General features: G+C 35.4%; 1 protein-coding gene across 1 annotated transcript; it reads right to left on the bottom strand.

Moving 5' to 3' along the window:
• Positions 1 to 286: 286 nt before the first annotated feature.
• Positions 287 to 11,335, bottom strand: LOC130711650 (protein HOTHEAD-like). Its single transcript, XM_057561353.1, has 6 exons — positions 10,930 to 11,335; positions 5,493 to 5,832; positions 4,770 to 5,071; positions 3,906 to 4,291; positions 750 to 1,315; positions 287 to 557 (listed from the first exon to the last, which is right to left on the bottom strand). The coding sequence occupies exons 1-6, from the start codon at positions 11,012 to 11,014 to the stop codon at positions 506 to 508; spliced, it is 1,731 nt and encodes a 576-aa protein (XP_057417336.1). The 5' UTR covers positions 11,015 to 11,335; the 3' UTR covers positions 287 to 505.
• Between the last annotated feature and the right edge of the window lie 4,980 nt (positions 11,336 to 16,315).

The following is a 16,315-nucleotide window of genomic DNA, read 5'->3' on the forward strand; positions in this document are numbered from 1 at the left end:
AAGCTAGGCTTTTAAAAAGGTTGGGTTCAGGCCTTAAAAAAACTATGGCATGTAACATACTAGGCTCAAACCTTAATTTTTTAAAGTAGACCATATATACTTAAGCGAAATCTAACCTAACTCGGTCTATTTTCACCCTTAAAGCTATATACATAAGTTATCTCAAATATTTTCTTTTTTGAAACTAAGTTATCTAAAATACTTACATAAGCACTTATATGTTATAAAATAACCTCAAACAAACTTTTTCGAACGAGGTCTAACTCATTTGCGATTTCAATTTAAATACGAAATGAATTGTTTCCCCCTTTTGGTTCGATTCATCAATTACTTGGACACAAGTGTGATTCCTTATTTTTGTCATTGTAAAGTTACATCACAAACTTTACAAATTAGACTCTCGTGATCACAAGAATTGTTTTGTTTTTACTCACTGTCATGATCAATATTCTTGTTGATGAAATCCTGAAAACAGAGAAAAACTACACAACTCATTAATCAATCCTCATTCATCATCAGCAGCAAGTCTCTCTCCCAATATCTTGACTCCCATATACCTGCATTGCATCAAATTGAAAATTAACCCAACTACCACACACAGAACTTCTACACACACAAAGGAATGGAATAACGCATGTTTGGATGCGGAATAAATAGCACTGGTTGAAGCTTATTTAGTAGTTTTTTCTAGTAAATAAGCTCAAATAAGTGCTCCTTAGTCCGTATCCAAACATGTTCGTAATAGATACCTGCCAAGCATCATAACAGTGGCTTGAGGATTAGTTCCAGGAGAAGAAATAAAAGTGGAACCATCAACAACACGTAATGCATCCACACCAAGAACCTTATAATCACTATCCACAACTCTCCCAACTTGACAGCCTCCATGATAATGCCAAATGGTCATCACGGTGTCTTTGCAGAACTGCTCCAGCGACGTTGACACATTGGCGTGTTTGGGCAACAAGTTCACAGGGGAACTTGCGGTGATGTTGAGCAAAACGGAGATTGGCATGGTTTCATATTTGAATGGAGAGAAAGCTTTGGACTCGATTACCTTCTCCACAGTGGTGAGGCCCTGCACGCATCTCTGAAGATCTCGCGGGTCCTGGAAGTAGTTGAAGGTCACTGATGGGTTGTCGTTCGGGTTGCGGGTTTGGAGCTCTAGATGGCCGGTGGAGAATGGACCCATGATTTTCTCGAGGATGAATCCACCTCTGAAAGCTGCTTGGTCGAGAGTTGACATGGATTCTATGGCTTTTGAAAGTGCTTCTGGGGTCCTCTGCTTTGGAGGAACCGTGGAGAGTTGACCAATCTGCATTTGTTGACTCATGATACTAATTGATAGATATAGATGAGACAACAATGATATATACACACCTCATTTTCTAAATACTTTATTTCCACTTATTTTTATTTCTATCTCTCTCATCATATCATCTATCACATTTCATATCTTATCTCTCTTACATTTTATTTTCTTCCTATCTCTCTCCTCCTCCACCTCTTTCCACCTCATATTAGAGGTGTGAACATAACATTATTCATAGACGAGATAATGTCATGAAAAGTAGTTTAATACCCAATGAGACTGTATTCATGAGAGTCCTACTTCCTTAATGGGACTCACAATTTCCTCCAACATCGAAGTGTTGTGAGAAAGTTGTCTTAAAAATTATGTTACTCATTTCTCTTCAAAGTAAAATTAGATCCATTTAGTCGATTGGTTCAATTTGAGCTAAAAAAAAGTTCAATCTAAGGACAATTACAATTTAAGAAACCAAAACCCACGATTATAGAGAGAGCAAAATAGAGTACGGATTACTAACCGCTATTTAATTAGATACTCACTTTTAAAATCGTCACAAAATATTAAAGGGGTTGTCTAATTGACCCATGATAAAGTTTGGGTTAAATAACTCATCATTCAATCAAATTGAAGATAAGTGAGTTGAAATTTCTATATTTTATTTATTAATTTATTTCCAACTCATTTATCTCCAATATGATTGGATAATGGGTTATTTAACCCAAACTTTATCATGGGTCATTTAGACAACCCTAATATTTAAATTTTTTTTACTCCCTACTATTTGATGGTCAATAAAAGTGAGTGTCAGAACTGGTGGCCACGATTTCAGAGTTTATGTATCAGGGTTCTAGGGTTCTGTGGGGAACAAAAGAAAACTATTAGTAAATTCTTTTGAACACTTTCATGCATGGTTAATTTTTAAAATTGTCAATGTATTTTCTCTTTCTTACTAAAAATTGTGTTGACTTTTTGAAAAAAAAATAAACTAATCACATAAAATGGAAAAATTTATTATGATCATCTAAAAATTTGTGCATAGTTACACCAAACCATTTTGAGTACAAGAACCAAAATGCTTCAAACGAAGCACACAACTCAATCATAGAAAAAAAAAACACCATTTTCCCCAACCTTGAATTCCATTTCCTTCAAGATCCGAGACTCTCAAGTTCTAAATTGACGGAAATCAAACCCCCAAAAATTGATACCAACAGTAGGAGTATTGAATCAACACTGTTAAAGTGAGGAAGGAGACTAGGGAAAGAAAAAGCTCTCGTCTCCACCATCTCTGCAAAGCCCATCATTTCCTGCTCACCTACCTGCATCGAAACCCTCTTTTATCAAAAGAACCCAGATCACAAAAATCGCTCAATGACGGCGACGAACCCAGATTCCGAGAGCGTTGATGATGACGGAGACAAACCCAAATCGAGGTTTGTTGCTTCCTCTTCTCATAGATCTGGGTTGCCATTTTGGTGTTTTCTTGAGGTTGGTGGTGGTTGTTCTGACGGCGACGAACCCAAATCAAGGTTGGTTGCTCCCTTTTCTCGTCGATCGGTTGCAGGCGGCGACGGTAACAAGCGTGAGGAAAGGAAGGAGCTTGGGGAATGGTAACAGCTCTGGTGTCATTGGAGAAGATCAAAAGTGTCTATGTGAGATCCCTGTCGGGTGTAAATTTGAAATTTTTTAATATACCCACATGTTTTTCTGTATATATATCCACTCTTGCTTTGAATTGAAACCACAAAGCATCTTCCTTTGCGAGAATTTTGGTGTAGCAGAACAACAAACTGTAATGCGTATGTTTTCTTCCAAATTTCCTTGCTTTTTCTTTTTTGGCATCTGGGTTTTGTTAATTTGTGTTTTGTTTGCTTCTTGTAATCTTTGATGAAAACCTTCTAAAGTGATGTGGGAAGATGATGGGTTGAGGAAGAAGGAGGATAATTTATTCACTAATTAACCTAATCATTCATTAACTAATTTACTAATATATATGTTTTTTTATTTTTTTTTTAAAAACCTGCTAAACCTGCTATTGCAGGTCAAAATAGCAATGTGTAACCTTACACAAGTTTTTAGATGACCATAATAAATTCCTCCACATAAAATGTATGTAAGAGTGTGTTACTAGCATTTCTTATAAGGAATGTTCAACTTACACTAATGTAATATTTTAGTATCCCCATTTAATTATTTTAATTATGACTATTCTTGTGTATGATCGATCTCACAGGCTCTCACAATAAGTGTGTATGGATCAAATTCAACTAGAAGTTTCTTCTAGTCCGTTCTCACAACAAAAGAAAGAAATAAGGATATAGAATGATTGATTCATCACCCATCAATACTAGGAGGGACATGAATTAGTTTAATACACAATTTGATTTACAACTCTATAAATCAACCCAAATAGAAGTTTTAAATGATTTTAAACTGATTTTTCTAACTAGCCAATACTATCGCATTTACGTCTATACTTATAACTAGTAAGTAGTACGTAGTAACTATGCATCTATATAATTTCTCAATCATGTTAATGTAAAAAGAACCACACAAGCAATCATAGTAAGAGAACAAAATTAAAACCGTGTACCTTTGGGGAGAGCATCCCATAGTCCTTTGGTGAACCACCAGCAAAGTTTTCACCGCTGGCAGCTTCAATGTAGCTACCAAAGCTGGTGATGCCGACAACCTCAATGAGTGAGACCTCTACAGGGACAGGAGATGGGATGAAGATGGCATTCATGGGGTTATCTGCCATACCCTGTCCCACCAATGGCTGGTCCAGTGTTACACTAATGTTATGGGCTCGAAGGTGCTGTGCTGGGCCCACTCCACTCAACATTAAAAGCTGTGGGCTTCCAAGTGCACCGGCTGATACAATGATCTCGTTCTTGGACCCCTGCTTCAGGTACGCCTTGTGTTTACGCCCTAATGCGTCTCTGTACACCACTGCATGGGCCCTGGGCTTTCTTGCACCTGTTGGACTTTCCAGATCACCAATCAATAAAAGGGCTGTTTGGGCCTCCATTCTCAACATGTCAAAACATGACAATCTCATCCGAGCTGACTCGCCACTGTTTGTCAGGATAGTGGGTTAAGTCCGCTCGGCTAATTAAATTTTTAACGAGCTAGAAAAGAAACTCGACTCTTGATTTGGCGAGTTAACTTGAGGTTTTTATGGAAAAATGTAAAATATTGAAAGTTATAACATAGTACTGATACCAAATTAAAATAGTGCATCGTGCGAATTCTATAAAAAAATCTAAAAAGAGGTTTGCCATAGCTCAACTTGACCATAGGTTGAACGCATCAGGTTCCTTTAACCTATAATATTTTCAAATTGAATTTTTACTGACGAGTCGGGTTGGCTCGCTGCGAGCCATATTGACAGTTATGAGAAAATAACATCATGGTGTGTGTATAATAAAAAGGAAATGGATCAATGAAAGCTCACCTTTCATTCTAAACAAGATCCTTTGCACAGGGGCATGCAAGAGCACAGTAATTCCAATGGGATTGGCATATTCGAGAAGATCAGCCGCGGTGTGCCTGAAACCTTGCTCGTCAAAGATGGTACCTCCAACCTTAGTCCCATAAATGTGATCATAAGTGAAGTCATTGTTAGGCACCACCCCTATCTCCAACAGGCCATCCCTTACAGCGGATTGCCACTGTTTTACATGTGGCTTAAACGCCACCAATTTCTCCACCCACTGGTACGATTCATTCGCAGTCTTTCCATCCCAACCCGCTTCCCTAACAATAAAGAAATCAATCCGCACAAAATTAACCAAAAAAATGTTTAAAACATATTTATTCATATGAACTACATTTTTACTACTAACATTTGATAAATGTTATTTATAATATATGTGGTAAAGTTAATAGAATTTAATGAATATGCATTGTTAGTGTAAAATAATTACATTGACATTCAATTGAATTCCGTCAAATAAGCAAATATGTTTTTATTTTAATTAAAGTTAAAAATGAATGTGACTCTCTCTTCCTACATGACAGTGCATATCCATTAAACTCAAGTTAATATGGAAGGAAACATTTTTTAATTTGTGGATCAGATTTTTCCAGAAAGTTGGTAGTAAGATTTAAACTTAAAGAAACAACACAAATGTATGTGGATGATTTAGTTAGGCGTTATTGCATATTGTGCTCGTACCTTACATATTGAGGGCTGGCTCGAGAGTAGAAGCCAGCGTTCAAACAACTACCGCCGCCAAGGACGCGAGCTCTGGAGTTGATGACGCCGTCTTGAGAGATGAAACGCTGAGAGGGAGAGGTGGGGGAGATGTCGGAGAGAGCAGCGCCAAAGGTATCTAAGTTGGTGATGTTGGGGTTGCCATAGGGTGACCCACCTCGTTCAAGCACCAAAACACTGTAGTTTTGGGACAAGGTCGCAGCTAAAGGACAACCTGCAGTGCCACCCCCAATTATGATGTAGTCGTAGTATGAGATGTTTGCTGCGGTGGTTGCATTGTGCATGAATGTATACTTCGGATCTGCACACAAGGTAGGATAGTATTCGAAACCATAGTTTAGATTTCCAGAAAGAATCAAAATTTCACTAATCCTAGGATTAATAAAAAGGAAAGGGAAAGGAAAATTCTTAGTCAAATAAGTGTGAATTAACTAATTAAGTCATTATATGGTTTTTTTAAAAAAAACCATTGCATGTATCTGGCAAGCGATAATTGTGAGACTAATTTCTTAATTCACAATTAGCGTACTAAGTGATTGAGAGCAGCTAGCTAATACAATTTTCTCGTTCACAAGAGTTGAGAATCCAACCAGTACTAATCACTTTTTTAAAAAATACAATGCTGAATCACTAAACCAACAATTGGTTAAACGCCCTTCGTTCCTTAGTGAAAAGAAAACCACTCCAAACTTCATTTTTGAATGCAAATAATACTCAACTTCCATTAGTCAGAAACTAAAGGATTTAATACTCAAATTATTTTAAATAACTATATTTATTCATTTTAAACGGATGGAGGGACTAAAAGGATAAATAAACCCCCTTGCTATGCACCCTTATGACTTATGAGATAAACTCCCTTGCTAAATCACCTAATTACCACACAAAAAAAAAACCTAATTAGATATTGAAATTTTCTTTTTCCTCTCCTTTGCACTTAATTAGCTGTGGTGATATAAATGTTTTCCAATCTCCCAGTACTTCTGTCTTTGTTTTAAAAGGAAACAAATAATTTGTGTATCTGAATTGGCGGCAAGTCAAAATCAGCAGATCAATGCCTCAAAACATTCAACAAACACAAGGGCAATTATCAACCGTCCATTTATAACATTGTTCTGTCATTTTATGAACTGGTCCTACTAATTAGGTATTGGTTGAAGAATTGAATAATATTAAAAAATATCTTAAATTTGATAAACAAGAGTAAATAAATGGGTTAACTATCATATTGGTCCCTGTGTTTGAGTCGCCGTCTGAGGTAAGTCCCTCGCCGGAAAAATTATTGTAAAAGATCCTCTTCTTTATAAATCATTTGGAGCAGGTCCTCGCCGGAGCCCGGAGCTCCGGCGAGTGATGATTTGGACCGGTGACAGGGCAAAAAAAGCTGACATGGATTTAAAAAAAAATAAAAAATAAAAAATTAAATAACACTTCAGAATATTGGACCCAATTAACAACAAAAAAAAAACCTAAATTAATTAATAAAATCAATTCTCCCAAAGTAATTCCCCAAATTGTTCAAAAAGAATTTCCCCAAATTAACCCAAATTTTCAGTCATTCTAATCAAAATTAGTGTTCATATTTTGCAACCCAAATCTTCTTCTTCTTCTCCTCAAATTAGGTTTCAATCCAAATCCTGTTCTTCTTCACCACCACCAACCCCAGCAGCCTCCACCACTTGAACGTAGCAGAAGCACAAACACTGCAACAACGATCTGGATCTGAATCTGAGTGCGACGGAGGACGATCCTGGCGTCTCAAACCGCCGCCACCGCCGCCGACGATGATGACGGTGATGATGAGCAGCGTGAACGAAGATTTCTTCCTCTCATGTCGATTTCTTCCTCCTCGCACCGTGACAGAGACCTCAATCTCTTTCTCTGCCTTCGATTTGTGCCGATTCACAGCAATGCTTGGGTTTGCAAGTTAGGGTTCCAGATTGGTGGTATTTGGGGGGTTTGGTTGAATATGGATGAGGGTGGATCCTTGGTGGTTCGAGGGTGGTTGTTTGTTCTTGCTTCTACCTTTGGTTGTAAGTCTTGGAGGCAATTCAAGTTGGTGACCAGATTCTGTGTTCTGTGTAGCTGCTGCATACCTGTTCTGTTCTGTTCTGTATTGGGCGTGGTGTGTTCTTGTCCTCCCCTGTGCGTCTCTGACTTGCTATTTGTTATATTGATGTACTGATTCGGTTGGGATTGAGCCTCCTCCATGTCGGAAGCAGAAGAAACTGTGGGTGAAGCCTGATGAGTGGATCTATCAAGAGAATGAAGACTGATGTTTTGGTTTTTCTGGATCTATCAAGTGGTTGATCGATCTCTTCACCTCTCTCTTCTCTCACCCATGTTCTGGGTTCTTCTGGATCCAAACTTAGATTGGGGTGGGGATTTCGGTTGGGGGTAGGGGTTGGGGTTTTGGTTTTGGTTCCGATTGCAGGTGAGGGTGAGGATGCGGGTTGGGGTTTGGGGGTGAAGTTGCGGGTTGGGGTTTGGGGTTTGCGGGTGAGGGTTGAGGTTGGGTGAGGTCGTGAGGGTTTGCAGGTGGGTGAGGGTGAGGGTGAGGGGGTTTAGAAACTGTGGGTGAGGTTTGAGGTTGGGTGTTCTGGGTTTGTGTTGTGCACTGGGTTTGAGGTTGGGGTGTTTTGATGATGATAATGATTCTGGAGTGTTATTTTTTGGGTTAATTTGGGGGAATTGAAGTTAATTTGGGGGGAAATTGATTTTGTTAATTGATTTAGGGTTAGATTTGGTAATATGTTTAATTGTAGTTAATTTGATTAATGAATCTGACATGTAATTTTTTTTAATTTTTTAATATTTTTTTAAATCCACGTAAGCATAACTAACACAGTCAGCGATCCAAATCATCACTCGCCGGAGCTCCGCCCTCCGGCGAGGACCCGCTCCAAAAGTTTTTCAAACACGGGGACTTTAGACCAAATATTTTCCGGGGAGGGACTTACCTCAGACGGCGACTCAAACACAGGGACCAATATGATAGTTAACCCTAAATAAATATTAGAATGTTTTCCTCTTGTAAAAATAATAATAATATCAGAATAAGTGTGACAAAATATAAGAGAATTCTATATACTATCATCATGCATATGCATCCATCCATCCCTTTGTAGTCTAAGATGACAATGGCCATGAGCTAGTTAGTTGAGCGAAATTACGTTTGTTGAGTCTCCATTAATGCTAGTGACTTAATTCTTTTTCTTTACACTCTTCTAGGTAAGCAGGACACAGAGAAGTAGTAGTAATTTGTCTCGTGATGGAAAAATTGTGTTTTTTTCGCTTAATTCCACTTTTCATCTTTGATCTATCATGATTGTGCAATTTTGGTTCCTCTATTTTAAAATGAGCAATTTGCATTCCTCATGTTTGCGTCTCCACAGTTTTACTCCATCCGTTAATATTCTGTCTAAATTTGGTGATATGGCCTAAAACTGTTGACGGCACAACAAGAGGGATGCAAATTGCTCATTTTAAAATAGTGGGAAAATTACACAATCGTGATAAATTAGGGACGGAAAGTGGAATTAAGTCTTTTTTTATAAGCATGGAAAAATTGTGTAGTGAGAGATAATTGGAAGGATAATACATAATGGCCAGGGCCGGCCCTGGGCCTGTGCAAGCAGGCCCACAGCCCAGGGCCTCCAAAAAGAAGGGGCCCCAAAATAAAAAATTTCATTAAACGTTTATAACAAAAAAAACGCTAAATTATTAAAGTAAGAGATGTTAGTACTGTTGGCAACATTAAGGCTAGTTATAACCTCTCCTCCCTTGGTGCCCAGGTTCGAATCTGACTTGCTACATTTTGTATGATGTTTTTAAAATTTTATATTTTAAACATTTATATAACGGAATTAGTGACGGAAACTTTCGTCACAAAAGTAGCGACGAATTATCTGCTAAATTTCTTAAATAAGTGTAACATATTTTTGAATTTGCTGATGCTATTTACAATTTAAATAAATAATGTTCTTTAAAAAAACTTATTAGGGGTCCATTTTATTATTTGCTCAGGGCTTCCAAAATGTCGGGACCAGCCCTGATAATGGCACGAGAGATGAGGGGTGGGGACAATGCACGACCAATACATGACACATTTTTATTGCACAATTGTTTAACTTGTATTTTGCGATATTATACTTACGAAAACCTAACTCAACCCAAAAATTAACTCAAGAGTTAAGGGTTGTTGTGCGCTTTACAAATATTTGTTTAACCATATCTCTAGCCAATGTAAGAATTCTAACATGTAATAAAATCACGTGATGTATAAGAGAAAAGAGTGGATTGAATTAAAAATAGAGTAGTTGAAATTGTTTATTTTTTTACCAAGAATCGCACAACATACTACTCCCCTTAAGACTCTAAAATCATGCATATTAAATGCGCAGACACTCCTAGTAAATCTTTCTCCTTACAAACCGTACATGGATTGAACTATTAACTAAATGCTTAAAAATTTCAGTTATCTAGTAACTAAAAAATGAGAAAAAGTTTGATGCACCGACGGTGTAATGTTTTTTTACACCGTCAACCAATCAGATTTCAAGGATGTGAGAAAATCTCTCTTTTTATTTAATTTCATTAATTGACATGACACATCCTTGAAATCTGATTGGTTGACGGTGTAAAAAAACTTTACACTGTCGGTGCATCAAAATTAAACTCCTAAAAAATTGTATTCTAGCTATAGTAATTTGCAACATAAATTAATAGCTTATTATACACCGCTTAATTAGTTGATGGTGTAGGACAAAAGTCCATCTACATCAGAAAAGTCCTTAATTAATTAGGAAAAAGAAAACCTCAACAAGAAAAGAAGTCAGTGAGATTACTGTTAGTTCGACTTTTAGTTAAAAATAATTATTAAAGATTATATAAAAAAGGTTAATATTTTTTTTTACATAAACCGCATTTTTACTAAATTACTTTCATCGCATTAGTATTTTCTCTAGTATATGCAGAAAAAAATAGTTTCTCTAGAAAAATCAGTAGAAAACAACTTGAAGAAATGACAATAAATTTAGATTATAAAGTGTTAAATAATTTTATACAAAATTAAAATCATAAACAACAAATTACCTGAAAGCAGATAATTAAAATTATTTACTAATTAGTGACCTAATAATTCCATCAAAATTAAACACAATATATTTCTTGTTTAAGCAAGCTATCTAATCTATTGCAATATGTCTGTATCTATTTAATTTTCATTTTAAAATAACATTCAATAAATCAGAATCACGATTTCCAATGCACATTCACCAAATTGAACGCATTGATTTTATTGAGTGATCGGAATGTGTTTTCACATTTAACCAACACAAATCCAAACAAAGCAATGAACAAGGGATAGCAAGAAAATTAAAGATTTTGTCAGTTGTACCTTTCTGGGAAGCACAATATTCAGCAGACAAGAGAGTCACAGCAAGAGCAGCAAAAAGCAGTTTCCACCACCAAACACCACCCATTGCAGCTTAGAGTCAACTTGTCAGGCACAGATCGAAGTACAACAGCTAAAATTAACTTCCAGTCTTCAAGAATAGAATAGAAAGGCCTTGTGATGAATGACTCGAGCTTATGTTGCAGTTGCACTGACTAAAACAAAACAACCCGTGTTGCTAATTATATAAAGTTGAAAGTATCCCAACCATCTTGGCGGCTATAAGATTGATCAGCAATAGAAAGATTACTAGAGACAGGAGATGCAGAAACTCAACAAAATGTAGAGATTTTAACAATGTCACAATCGATTTTAGCGGGGAGACACTAATTTATAGCACAACCAGTTAGATGACTCACCAAATTAAATAGGCTAGAAAGAGAGTAGAATTGGACAGAGTGGATTTAAGTGGAAAGGAACTACAAGCTACCATTCCATAATATAAATAATTCAATAATAAAAAAAGGACAAGGATGCATCTCATTCCCTTCAAATTAGAGTTAAAGACAATTCGAACTTTCAAACAATTAATTAAATCTAATACCCTATGAATTGTTATTTTCTGAAATTCAATGTTGACCAACAAAGAAGTTTTTCTTATAATACCTTGAATTACTTGTGCTATCTCGTTCCACAATACTGGTTGTTTTAGTTTTTTCAATTTTTAGCCAAAATTAATATTTATTGTTTTAAAAATTCACGATATTTTATCTATTTTTATTGTATTCTCTTTAATCAATTTTATCGCACATATCACTTTTTAGCTTGATAAACCATCATTCTTCTCTATAGTGTTAATGTGGGATAATTGTTAAAAATGGAGAAAAATAAAAGATATAAGTGTTAGAGTCGGTTGAGCCAACTCTAAGTCGATGCTATACGAATGTGACATTGTGGCCAATGCAACCATCTTGCTTTATCAACAATTTTCTTGTGCGGGCAGAGATCCAGTATTTCATGTATCCTTATGTAGGGAATTACAAAAATATTTATCAAGGATGTGAATTAGGTGAGATTGGTCGACGAAATATGAATTAAAGAATAAATCTTGATATACATCAAAACAAAACATTTTTGTTACCTCCGAATATATATTGACAGCTGCAGATCATTTGATTGAAATAAATTAAAATTTTGAATGGTACACCATGATGATATGAATCATTTGAAAAATAAACATATTCGTTATGTAGCATATCTCCTACAAAATCAAGAGCTGGGTGGGTAAAAAGTAATTGATCAATAACATTGCCAAAGCTCATGGGTGAATCCGTATTTGGCAGTAAGTGAGCATACTTGTGAAGGAAACGATATTTTCATGGAAATGAAAGAATCCGAAAATAATGAAAAAATATTGAAGAACCACTTGGAGCTCGAGTTGGGTTAATTGCCCTAACTATACATGATGGAATATTTTCGAGATGTGAATGAACAAGGCGTACTTCTATATTATCATGCATCTCAATAACCAACAATTGAAAATCGTGATATTTTATAGCTCCTTATCATGTCAATTTCCAATTCATGTCCAATTTTCAAATCAAATAAGCCATAGCTTCCTTAGACTAATAAATAAACCAAAGGCTTAAAAAAAATGTAGTGGGCATAAAGATACTAAATGAAATATGTTATTTTTATACACATGTTTATAAAGCACCTAGTGTCAATTGTATACACCGACTCTATAACGCTTTGAAAGCCCTGATTTTCAAAGGTCACAATAGTAATTTTCCAAAATAAACATACAAATGATTTTCCGCACGTAATCATAAATATAATGAGTGAATTTTATTTTTCCAAAATGTTTTCTAAAAAAATGCCATAAGTAACTTACGACAACAATGAGTAGATATAAACCCATTCATATAAATACATATACACAAAGCCTACAGGCAACCATCAGTTGATTATTATTTTTTAAGTTTGATATTTTTTAACCATCGGTCGAAAAAGACGTGGCTAGTTGGAAAAGTCTTGGGGTTAGAATTTGAGGGAAGCGATTTTGAAGCTATTCGAGGGTTGGAGAAGGTCTATGAAGAACAATTCAAAACTTGATTGTTTGTTTGTGTCTCTCAGGTGTTGTTGGTTAGGCCTAGGGTGTCCTTGCTTTTGGCTTGGATGGGGGTTTTTCGGCTTTTTGGGGTTTTTGTGTGCTTGTCGGGGTGCCTCGCTTTTTTTTGGGCTTCTCCTTGCTCCATAAGGGTTTGTCCTTATGGGTGTTTTTTGTGGATAATAATATACAATCCTTTATTTTTCAAAAAAAAAATATTTTAACGTTATTATATTACTTTTTTAATCCCTTCAGAAAAAATATTACTTTTTTAATATTCTTGTATATTTTAAGCTATTAATTAAGGTGAGCTATCCTGTAATCCATTCTGTTTTAGACGGGTCAACACGCCAACCCTCTCTTTTGAATGTAATAACCCACATTTTATAACTTTTTTTTGGTATGGTGAGATGTTCTATTTCCAACCCACTTCTCAAATACAAAAGCAGATGCCCGGAGTCCGGATATAGATTGACTCGTTTTAAGCGAGTTAACGGTGGGTTGTGAAGAGTTGACTGTAACACCCCATTTTCCTTTATTAGGTTGTTTATTATTTTATTTTAATTATTATTATGATATATGGTAATTTGATGAATTATGTGATTTTATTAGATAATTATGTGATTATGTGATATATGGAGTGAGTAAATTATCTAAATTGTATATGAGTGATGTATGTGATTATTATTTAAATCTTATGTGATATAGTATAAGATTTAGATAAATAAGGGTTTTAGGTTTTAAGTGAGTAGTTTGGAGTGAGACCCATTGTAAGACTATTTAAGGGTTAGGAGTGAATTAGAAAGCGAGAAATCAGAATTTGAGAATTGGAGAAGTTAGCAGAGCAGAAGAAAAGAAGCGTGAAAGAGAGAAGGGGAGAAAAGAGAAGAAAAACCTAGACTTTGATCTTCAAGAGGTAAGGGTCTGGATTCATGTTCTATGGATTAGTATGATAGTAGATAATGATTGAAAGTCTGATTTAGGAACCCTAGGATGTAGTTTTTTCTAAACTGAAGGTGGATAGTTGAATTTAGGGTTATGAATTGTGGGTGGAAGAGAGGGGGTAGAGCGTCGCGCATGGGGCTACAGAAATTTACGAGCTCTTGAACTCTATTTCGAGCTGTGTTAATGACCGAATTTGAAGAAGTAGTCTCCATAAAAGTTGTAGCCCTTTCTGTTATGAAACCTTTGCCGCTAGTTTCACGTCATTCCGACGTCTGTAGCTCGAGTTATATGCGTTTTAGTGAGGATAGATTAAGCTGTCTCGTTTCTCACGAACTTCTGTTAGTGTTAGATTTTTCCTGAATTTTGTACTTCGAATTTAGAGTTGAAAATTTACAGGGATTTACAAAACTTGTATAGAAAACCATGATAAAAATATTGGATTTTTCAGAGTGTACTTCAGGTATTTAAAAATTCGCCTAGGTTGCTGTACAGTTTATAACCGTTTTGAATAAAATGAGTCATTTTAGGTGCAAATGTTGTTTTCGAAAAAAGATGTGGTGCGCGCGCGTGCTGATGCGCAAGGCGCGGTGGCGCGCGGACATGGCGAGGGTTGCGCGCGAGGGAGGTGGCGCATGTAGGTAGTGGTGCGCGCGGTAGCGCGCACATGAGGGGGATGATGTGGGGAGATGACGAGTTTTTGGGGAAAATTAGGAAGAATACAGTTTTTGTATAATAGTTGCAGAACATGTTATATATGAATTATATTTTATTGACATCTGTTTAATAGTTCATTATATGATGTTATTTCTGAATTGATGCTATGTGTTAAGTTGCTAAGTTACTGTGACTGCAAATTGTGTAATTGATAACATGAAAGCTATGTTTTGTGAAATTGGAGATGATTTCATATTGTTGAACTGGTGATGAATATGCTAAAATAATTATGCATATGTTAATTGAGTTTTGCACAATACACTGCATAGTTGTCAAGAGGCAATGTTTGCTAGTTCTCGTGAAGGCTAGTGACTTGGCGAGCGGACATGGCGAGGGTTGCGCGCGAGGGAGGTGGCGCATGTAGGTAGTGGTGCGCGAGGTTGATAATATAATTTAATTGATTATATTAAATTTCATGATATATTTTCTTAATTATGTATGATAAATTTATGGATAATTTTTATAAGCTTTTGCATTACTTATTATTATGCTTATGCATATGATATGAGTTCTCACCCTTCTGTTGGAATGATGTTCTATGTGACATCGCTCAGGTACCGAGGATAGTGGAGCTTCTCGCGAGGGTTAGTTGGAGGAGCTAGTCATTCATTTATGGTTTAGTTAGGGGAGTCATGCTCTATTATGTAACACAGGGAAATGCTTAGTTTGTACCTTGATGTTAAGAGTTATTTTGTGAACTCTCTTATTTATTTTTGGGTTATGTTTTATCTTGGAGTTGAAAAATAAATCCGTTGTGCTATGCATATAATGTTATGACATTAAAGTTGGAAATTTATTTATATATTTATTATGAGCATAACAAGTGTTTTAATTTATGTTTCTGGAGAATAAGTGTGACACCCTCTGTATTATGCATTTTACTCTGATGTATGTTATATTATTTACGCGAGGTTTAGAGGGTGTTACATTGACCATTTTGCCACTTCTCTACTCTCTCATTCTTCTTAGTGTTTATAGCCCTAATCTTGCTTTAGAGTTCGAAAATGGGGACATAATACAATTAAAATTTGGGGGCCAAAATTCACCTACACCAAATCGTTACTACCATCTTGCTAGCATTTTTCTTTTTAAAAACTTGCACTGTTTCATAAAGATTATTATTTTAGTAATCCTTCATATTTTTAAAAATATTTGTTGTTTTATAAAATTAAGATATTTTTTTAATTTTCATTATAATCTTATTTAATAATTTTTTTCTCATTTATCACTTTTTCATATTAACAAACAATAATTTTTTTTATCAACTGCATTCTTCTCTATCTAAAATAAATTTAATAATTGTAATTTTTTTTATAAGCCAAACTATGCATTCAAAGCTACTGTAAGAGGTGCTAGAACCCAAATACAGCAGATAAAATATAAATAAAAAGTTACATAATACTAGTAAAATTAAAATAATGTAATTTAATAATATTGTATTATTACTACTAATTGTCATCTTATGTTTTGTGGTATAACTCTAGGAAATCTTTAACATACACAAGTAAAAACTTGTGCAAGATTACACAAGTACCTTTTGACCTAGTGCAGCAGGTTTCCAGGTTTTCTTTTAAAAAAAAATTCAAAAATCATATTTTATTAATCACATTATTTATGCTA

Source organism: Lotus japonicus, chromosome 4 (assembly GCF_012489685.1).
Source record: "Lotus japonicus ecotype B-129 chromosome 4, LjGifu_v1.2".
In the NCBI taxonomy this organism is placed as follows: domain Eukaryota; kingdom Viridiplantae; phylum Streptophyta; class Magnoliopsida; order Fabales; family Fabaceae; genus Lotus; species Lotus japonicus.

Excerpts from the sequence above, each read along its gene's own strand:
- LOC130711650 (XM_057561353.1), bottom strand. The coding sequence starts at position 11,014 with ATGGGTGGTGTTTGGTGGTGGAAACTGCTTTTTGCTGCTCTTGCTGTG. Across the intron at positions 5,833-10,929 it reads ATATTGTGCTTCCCAGAAAG|ATCCGAAGTATACATTCATG; the intron begins GTACAACTGACA and ends CCTTGTGTGCAG. Across the intron at positions 5,072-5,492 it reads GCCAGCCCTCAATATGTAAG|GGAAGCGGGTTGGGATGGAA; the intron begins GTACGAGCACAA and ends CTTTATTGTTAG.